Here is an 8,746-nt window from a genome sequence, read left to right on the forward strand (position 1 = left end):
CGAGGCTTGCCTTTCCCGGAGGGGCGACGGCGCCGGACGAGGCGAGGGAGGCGAGGCCGGCGGCGGCGTCGAGGTCGAGGTCGATGGCGTCCTCCATGGCTGGTTGGGGGGCGGGGGCGCGCGCGGGCGGGAGTGTTTTTGGGGAAAATAGGGGGAAATGGTGGTGGCTGCCACCGACCGGCGGGCCCGGGGAAAGGAGTAGGCGCGCGCGCGCGCGTCCGTCTCGTGTCCGCGCCAACGCAAATCCGGCTCAAAATTAGGCCAGAAATGGGTCGCCCGCGGACGAAAAACGGACGCGCGTCCGTTTGGGTCGGCGCTTTGAGCCGCCACTTTTGTCCACGCGATCCAAACAGACGCGAGCGGACGAAATGGGTCGCCCCATTGAAGTTGCTCTTATGGGGTATAAAGTTGAATGACCGGCGTCCGCTGTCCATGGACACATCCGGACATTTGAGCATGGCCGTTTGGTGAATATTGTTGGAGGACCTGTTGCCTGTTCTTGGTTCAACTCCGGCTGCAGGCTCGCACACAAGGAGCCAAAGAGGAGCGGGGTGTCGCTCTCCGTGCTCTCTCGGGGAAACCGCCCATCAGAAAGCTCCACCACGCGACCAAAATGCTCCCAGCTTTCGGTTCTCTGGAATCATCGCATGCCAAGTTTAAACATACATTTCCATTCCAACAAGCGCCGAGTTTAAACATACGTTTCCATCCCAACAAGCGCCCGGACAGCACGAATTCCGGAGCTTCTGAACATAGCCACAAAGTATGCTACACTAGTGATCTTTATGTTCGACAGGAGATACATCTAAAATAGGAAAAGGAAAGGAAAGATTTCAAGCACGTTTTTTTAATGAAAATGATACTTTTTTTCTAACTCATTTAACACAAATGCAAGTAACTGGCCTTGTAAAACCAACGAAGTGTAACTCTTGGTGGTTTGTGGCCAATCCTAGATGAGCTACACAGCAATATCCAAACCCATAACCATCAATTTTCTTCCTTATTACTGAAACATTGCGCCAGGTAGTTAAGTAAAACCAATCGTATCAGTACACAGGGTTCATACGAAGGACAACGACTAAAAAATGTGGCCAGCGTTTGTCACATCTAGCGGATCTCTCCATTGTCATTACCCTTCCGCCGTCTCATGCCTGCACTTTTAAGCATAATCTACTCTTGATCCTCCATCAGTTCCTTCGTTTGATTGTGACATTGTCTCCTAGATATAATATACTGTACATACACGTCACAGAATTCACGTCGACAATGACAGGCTAGTAAGTTTATACCCTCCCAGAGTAAGATGCCTGATGCGCTTAATCCTCTCTTGTCGGTATTTATAATGTGTACAGCTTCTAACCTGTAAAAAAAGTGACATGAAAGTTAATATCTTCCTAATGTTAATATGACCCTCCAGCTGTTCCAGTGGTCTCAAAAACTATTAGATCAATCAACTAGATAACAATAATATAAAATAATTGAGGAAACAATATATATTTGGCTGTTTAATGGCGAATGGTGAAGCTACAGTTCCTGATGTTGACAGAAAAGAAATTGACCTCTCCTATTCATTCCCTCATGCTTAAATCAGCGCTCTCCTCTCTTGGAGTACATCCCAACACCAGAAACTGAGCTGCCAAACAATGTCTCAGACATCTGAGGAAGAGTCTCTATTCAACTTCCGGCAGCAACAGAAGCTGGCACTCTGTGAAGCAGCACTGAGCAAAGGCAACCCCATCATCCATGCAGGGAAAAAGAGACGAGGTCATCCTGGCCAACCAGGTAAGGTAACAGTTGTAGCACATATTGTTTCAGTATTTATGAGTTCAACCCATACTTTCAACTACCACAAAGGCAAAAACATGATGGCACGAAAGATGGATCCAGGCATAATCCAAGTATAAACTTTAACTCTGCCAACATGGAGTGGTTCTCATATAAAGATGATAGAATGCTGTCATAATATCAAGTTGATTAGAAACGTGCGTATAAAGACAGATTATGATATTAGCGAGTCTGAACAATCACTTGTAAACAACCTACTTTCACTGCTGAACTATTGTTTTTACAGTCCAATCCTGTCATGATTCACCCCAGGGCTAATTTATTTCACGGGTAATAAATAGCTCTAAGCCATGCAGCAACTAATCAAACACATAGCATTCAAACAGTTTGTTGTTAGGTGAAATGACGGATGAAAGTAGGATGCGGACGGGAGCAACAAATCTGTTAACATCACCCATCTGTTCATCTTGTTCATTGTGCAGATCCAGATGCAGAAGTAGTTGCATTCTCACCCAAGACATTATTGGCAACAAACAGATATATATGTGAAGTCTGCCATAAGGGTTTCCAGAGAGACCAAAACCTTCAACTCCATAGGAGGTGTCACAACTTACCATGGAAGCTCAAGCAGACAAGCGGCACCGACGCTAAGAAGAAGGTGTATATTTGCCCTGAAGCCACCTGCCCTCACCATGATGCAACCCGTGCTTTGGGTGATCTAACAGGGATAAAGAAGCACTACTCAAGGAAGCATGGCGAGAAGAAATGGAAGTGTGAAAGATGCTCTAAGAAATATGCAGTCCAATCGGACTGGAGAGCACACACGAAGATATGTGGCACCAAGGAGTACCGCTGTGATTGCGGAACAATATTCTCAAGGTATTTTTCTCATCAATCAAGAACTATAATGCACAACAGGCTCTTAAATCCTGGAGTTGTCTGGTATTTCAACAAGTAGATATTTCAGCTAGATTAATTGTTGATTATGACTGCTCCAAATGTGATATTCAATACCCCTGAGGGCCTTTTTGGTTTGCAGTATTCAAAAAGCACCGGAATAGGAAAATCATAGGAATAGGATGTCATGGCATTTCAAATCCTACAGAAATCAAAAGTACAGGGGATTTAGTATTAAGGCTATTTGGTTTCACCATTTGGAAAACACTAATTTTCTAGAGATTTGAGTGGATATCATAGTTGTCATAGACTCGAAGAAATTTTCCATGCAATCTAACCTCTTGCGAGGAATCCTATGGAATTGTAGTGTACAAAAGCAATCCATAGGAATTTGGGAGGATTCATTCCTTTGAATCAGATGAACCTAAAGGAAAATTTCATGTGGATTAGAATCCTACGAAATTCTTAAATAATCCTTTGACCTAAAAGAACCGTGTTTTCACCGGCTAGAAATTCAATTACAAAAACAAAACAAGCAAGCATCAATTTCCCACACTTGGTGCAAACATAGGATTGAATCATATATAGTTTATTTTCTGCCATGCATGCTACCTAGCATGCATAGATCCACCATCCGTTTCGCCTGAATATCCTTGCCACATTTTTTTAGTTTTGTCAAAGAATATCTTTGTTTCTAAGTGTTACATGATGTTTTGCCAAGTTGTTCTTGTTTCAGAGTGAATCTCAAACACAATAAGCTGGGAATCCTAGTAGAAAAACATTTCCCTACCTTCTCCAGGCAATCTACACCACATGAGTGAACAATCACAAGTGTAACCATCTGAAATGCCGATATTTACAAACTGACATTTCTTTCCGTTACAATATTGTTACAGAAAGGACAGCTTCATCACACATCGAGCCTTCTGTGATGCATTAACTGAAGATAACTCCAGAATCAACCAAAGCCTTGCTGCCATGGTGGGAAGTTTGCACGGTCAACAGCAGTGCATCTTTCCGCACACGATACCTGGTGCAGACTCTTCCCCAACTGATGCAGCCGGAAACTTCTCTGGTAATGACCAGAGTTCAGACGACCATCTGGGGTCTTTATCACCTTATACTTTCATCCGAAGGTCCACTTCATTGTTCTCCAACCAGATGATATTACCACACGATTCTGGCACTCTAGCAGATGGGAGTGAACCAAGCTCTCCTTACATGTCCATGAGCTCTCCATACATGTCAGCCACAGCCCTGCTACAGAAAGCAGCAGAGATGGGAGCAAAGACCAGTGAAGATCCTACCACGCCATTGCTTCTGAAAGGTTTCCCGAACTATTTCACCACCAAAGGTCACATTGGAATATCTTCTGGCATCCTAGGGACCCCAATAGCTAATAGTGATAGAAAGAAGACTGCTGAAGACAACAGCTCCTACATGAACTCAACATGGACTGGTAGCTGCATGAGACCTCCTAATGCAGTGCCTTGGATCGGACTACCACCATTTTCCATGGGGGCAGAAAATAGAAGCTCTATCATGGTTGACGCGGATCATATGCAGCAAAATGCACATGAGACCATTTTTGGGGTTAGAGATGTGGGACTAACGCAAGACTTTCTAGGTTTAGGAGGCCATGGTAATGCCGAGATGCACGATGACACCTACAATGGGGAAATGGCATTAAGCTATTCAAATGAGCAGCAGAAATCTGAGCAAGATATCTACTCCTACCATCAGTAGTCTCATGAATCTATAGACCCATTTGGGATTCATAAGCACAATAGTTTACTTACAACAAATAGTTTCAGCTTATGTTATCGACTGAAGTTCCTTCAATAACATGTACTACGATATAAACCTTTATTATTTAAGTCAAAATATGGCTAGAAGATGATTTCATGAAATTCTGAAAACTGAGCTGAAACAAAACTGACACGGCCAGTGTGGCTTTACAGAAATCTGGTATTGCATTCAATAAGAATAAAGTTCAGTGCAAAATTATAATTGTGGATGCTGGAATAAAGAGTGAAGAACATGTATTTGACTGAACAATAATTAATAACCAGAGTCTGGAATGTTATGACTTCAATGACAAGCGACATGTGAGCAACAAAAAACAGAGCTGCTTCTCAAATGAGAAAGCAACAGAATACATTTTTATCTGCTTCAGTAAAATACATGCCTCAAATGACAATGCTCACAGCATACTGGATCCGGAAGCAGCAAAACGCTGCCATCTTCAACAGAGAGGCTCAATGTCACTCACCAAGCTGTTGCGACACAATACAGGCAGACAACAGTTTGTGGGCCAGTACAAGGGCTTCAGGCGTCACTACTGGCAGAGCTTAGTGCTCAGGGGTGTCAGGTGTGGCATCATCTGCTGGGGTTGTGATCCCTATTCTTAGGCTTGTAAAAAAAACTTATATTTCTATCAATGCATCAAGACAAAAGCTTTAGTGTTTCCTCGCAAAAAATGCATGCCTTTACAAAATGTGGGGAGAAATGGCACCTCTTCAAACATATCTTTTCAGCACAGAAAAGAATAAAAAGGCATAATCCTCTAAAGGTTTTGGTTGATCTTCATGTACCATCACGATGCCGCTGGGACATAAATAAGGCATCTGTCCCAAAATAAGTGTCTCAACTTTGTACTAACGTTAGTACAAAGTTATACTAAACTTCAGACACTTATTTTAGGACGGCGAGAGTAGAAAATATTCTCCACAGAAAAATTCACCAAGATACAAACCATTGTTAGACTGTTAAATGTAGGAAGGCGTACAACAGATACCACACTGAAAATTCCACATATGAGGCTTACATAACTGATCACGCTTCATGCCTCCATCCATCACGTGCTCTTGAGCCATTCCCGGAAATAAGCTTGCATTTTATCTCGGTTTGCCGCATTACCAACATTAACAGTGGGAATTACCTTTTGAGGTCTCAGAAACTAACCAGAAAAATATTATCCTATAGTTAGAAAACATCGCAGCAAAGACTAACAATGTAACGACAGTTTGGGGATTTACCTTCAAAAAGTCCCTAAGCTCGCTGAAACTTGAGTGCTCGCTATAAGGTACACCTACAAGGAGAAGAAATTACTTTAACAGAACTCATAAAGGGGCAGAAAATGTATGCAAGTTTGGAAATGCTGAACATGTACACCTGACACAGATTGGATAAGAATGAGGTTAATCATCATATTACAGTTAAAAATCTGAATTTGAACCACATATGCTTTTTATACGGTTCAGCTTCTGGCTTAAAAGGATAGTTCATTTTAAGGTTCAACAAAACACATAATCCATGTAGGACGGCCTAATATAGGGTGCATAAGATGTGGTTTAATTTCTGAAAATGAATTTGGTGGTTACCTACCTTCACATTAATAAAGCAAACACGGACGGAAAATACATTATCAGCTCTAACAAATCCTACCATAGATTGTAACTCTGCCTCTAGAGCTAGGTTTAATTAAGTCAAGCTCCTTTCCAGCTGCCTCAGAAAAAGTCCAACCTGATAAAAGATTAGGAAAGAGAACTAAGAATTATGCAATCACAAATTATGGAATACAGAATTTATCTCCTAGAGATCATTAACCTGTAGGTCGAAAAGCCAGCACAGCTAGAAATCTTTGGTCAAGAGTCTCCAAGTACTTCTTCAAGTTCTATTAAAAGCTACTTTCTGGTGAGAGATGTTACTAGATAAAGCCAGTAAGCCACAAAATTTAATTTAATCAGATATTCATTTCCAACCTCATGTTGCAGTGATGCAAGGGGCAGAACATGAAGTGGTGAACTTTGATTGCATGAACTTATCCTTTTGGACAAGTCTGGCCAGCCAAATGAGTGAAGAATCCGCCTTCGTGATGCATCAGTGTATATAGGGACCTTTAAAGAATATACAAAAATGTCTTACTCCCTCCATTTTTATATACAAGGCCACAATCTCATATTACAGGTACCAGGATAAAATTTAATACATGCTTTGCAAGCTAGCTTTTCTTTTCGTTTACTAGGATCATTAATACGCCACATGCATGCAAGAAAACTGATTGGAGGAAGAGCTGAGTGTCATTATGACTGCATGCATGCATGCAAGTTTTAAACAGGTTATTAGTCCGAGGAAATATCATAAATTTTTGCCTCGATTACTATTGGTGGCCTTGTATAGATGCAAAATGTATATTCCATAGTGGCCTTGTATAAGTAAATGGAGGGAGTATCTGAGAACTAAAAGACGCTCATGGCCATTCCAGACAGCACAGCATTAGGAAATACTACTTGGCAAGAAAGACAGCAATAAATAGTAAAATCCCAGCTATACAGTACCTCTAAAGCTTGAGAAATTGCTAGATAGACATTCTCTTTCCCGATGCTATATGCCCCAACAACAATAAGTGTTTTTGGTTGCTTCTTTAGATACCTTTGAGCTGTCCTGACAACAAAATCAATAACATCCTCCTGTGGTGGAAATCTGAAACAGCTATCAGGTTAGCAAAGTAAACATTATAGAGGAAATGCTTAATTTCAAGGTTGTGAGCTGACTTGTATTTTGGATTGCAATATGTTGTATCCAGATAAAGCAAACTTATGCGGCCAGTTTGGAGGAGTGGGTGCAATTGCATTGATTTTGATGCTCTAAAATCCCCAGTGTGGAGATAGGTCTTGCCATCACTAAGACGAAAGTGAATTAGGGCTGCACCAGGGCAATGATTGGCCTCCAAGAAGGTAACCTTCACTCCGTCGATGACATACTCAGTATCAAGCTCCAAGGGACAAACATACCTGCAAACATCAATTTGCCACTCAGTAGTTGGTACTACTGCTGCTGCTGTTAGTGGTAGAGAATAGGAGAGGTCATCATCAAACACTCCGAAAAATGAAGCCTTACGCAGAGTCAATTGATAGTAACATCTTCACCAGGCGTGCAGTGAGTGCAGTACAATAGATAGGACCACGACACCACTTCTTGGTTAACCCACCGTAATGATCACAATGGAAATGGCTGAGAAAATAAGCAGAGCACCCCTCAACTGCTCCATACCGAAATGCGTCCACCGTGAACGGCGTACCTAGATCCAATTTAAAGATGCATGAAAAGAACAAATCAGTGACATCAAGCATGGTTAGCGTTCAATATGGTAGTAGTAAACTAATTAAATCACTACAGCAGCTCATCAATGGATCTTAGTGACGCAAATACGCGGCCATAATCCCAACCGTGAGTGCAGGAATTACCGGGAATCTTCTTGTAGAAGGGGCAAGCGACGGGCTTCCTGGACGCCCCGTTCTCGTCCGAGCCTCCCCAGCGCCGCTTCCTACCGGGCCAAGCACCAGAAGGAGAAGGAGAAGGAGAGGAGGAGGAGGCCCGAGCCCCAACAGGGGCCCCCTGCGCCGCCTCTTCCCGCGGCGGCTTCTCGATTCCCCACGCCTGGAAGAGGTTCTTCTGAACCTGCGGGCCGCAAACTTTCTGCGCCATTCCAGCGGCTGGCTTCTCGATCCCCCACGCCTGGAAGAGATTCTTCTGAACCAACGGGCCGCACACTGTCTCTATTGTTCCAGCGGCTGGCCTCCTCCGATGAGAAGGAGGGGCTTGCAGGGAGGACCAGTCGATGCCGCTGCGGTAGAAGTCGTCGGCGAAGCTGCTGGTGGTGGCTGCGGTGGGGGTGACGCGGGGAAACCGTTGTCGTCGAGGTCATCCGAGACGGGCAGGGTGAGGTCGGTTTCGGCGTCGCCGGCGATAGCGGCGGCCATCGCGGCTGGGGTCGCAAGGAGGGTTTGAAACGAGCGGCGGGAGTGGGGAGGGAAGAAGAGGAACAGGGAGGAGTGGCCTGGGGTGGGAAACGAATAGGGTGTGGTGTGAACGCGCTGCGGCGACTGCCGATCGTCCGATCAGTTTTTGATCGACGATCCAGCGTCGCGTCCTTGGTTCGGTCTGTGGTATCTCTATCTCTATCTCTACTTATACTACCTAAAAAAACGTAAGGTTCCGTCTCTCCTCTTACGTCGTACCTTTCATCGAACCCTCCTCCTACTCGATCGCGTCTTCCCAC

General features: G+C 43.8%; 1 protein-coding gene and 1 pseudogene across 1 annotated transcript; one reads left to right on the forward strand and one right to left on the reverse strand.

Moving 5' to 3' along the window:
• Positions 1-1,097: 1,097 nt before the first annotated feature.
• Positions 1,098-4,428, forward strand: LOC123053195 (protein indeterminate-domain 12). Its single transcript, XM_044476618.1, has 3 exons — positions 1,098-1,782; positions 2,268-2,664; positions 3,579-4,428. The coding sequence occupies exons 1-3, from the start codon at positions 1,644-1,646 to the stop codon at positions 4,426-4,428; spliced, it is 1,386 nt and encodes a 461-aa protein (XP_044332553.1). The 5' UTR covers positions 1,098-1,643.
• On the reverse strand, positions 3,792-8,501 carry LOC123053194 (DNA cross-link repair protein SNM1-like; annotated as a pseudogene).
• Between the last annotated feature and the right edge of the window lie 245 nt (positions 8,502-8,746).

This window comes from Triticum aestivum, chromosome 2D, assembly GCF_018294505.1.
Source record: "Triticum aestivum cultivar Chinese Spring chromosome 2D, IWGSC CS RefSeq v2.1, whole genome shotgun sequence".
NCBI classification, from domain to species: domain Eukaryota; kingdom Viridiplantae; phylum Streptophyta; class Magnoliopsida; order Poales; family Poaceae; genus Triticum; species Triticum aestivum.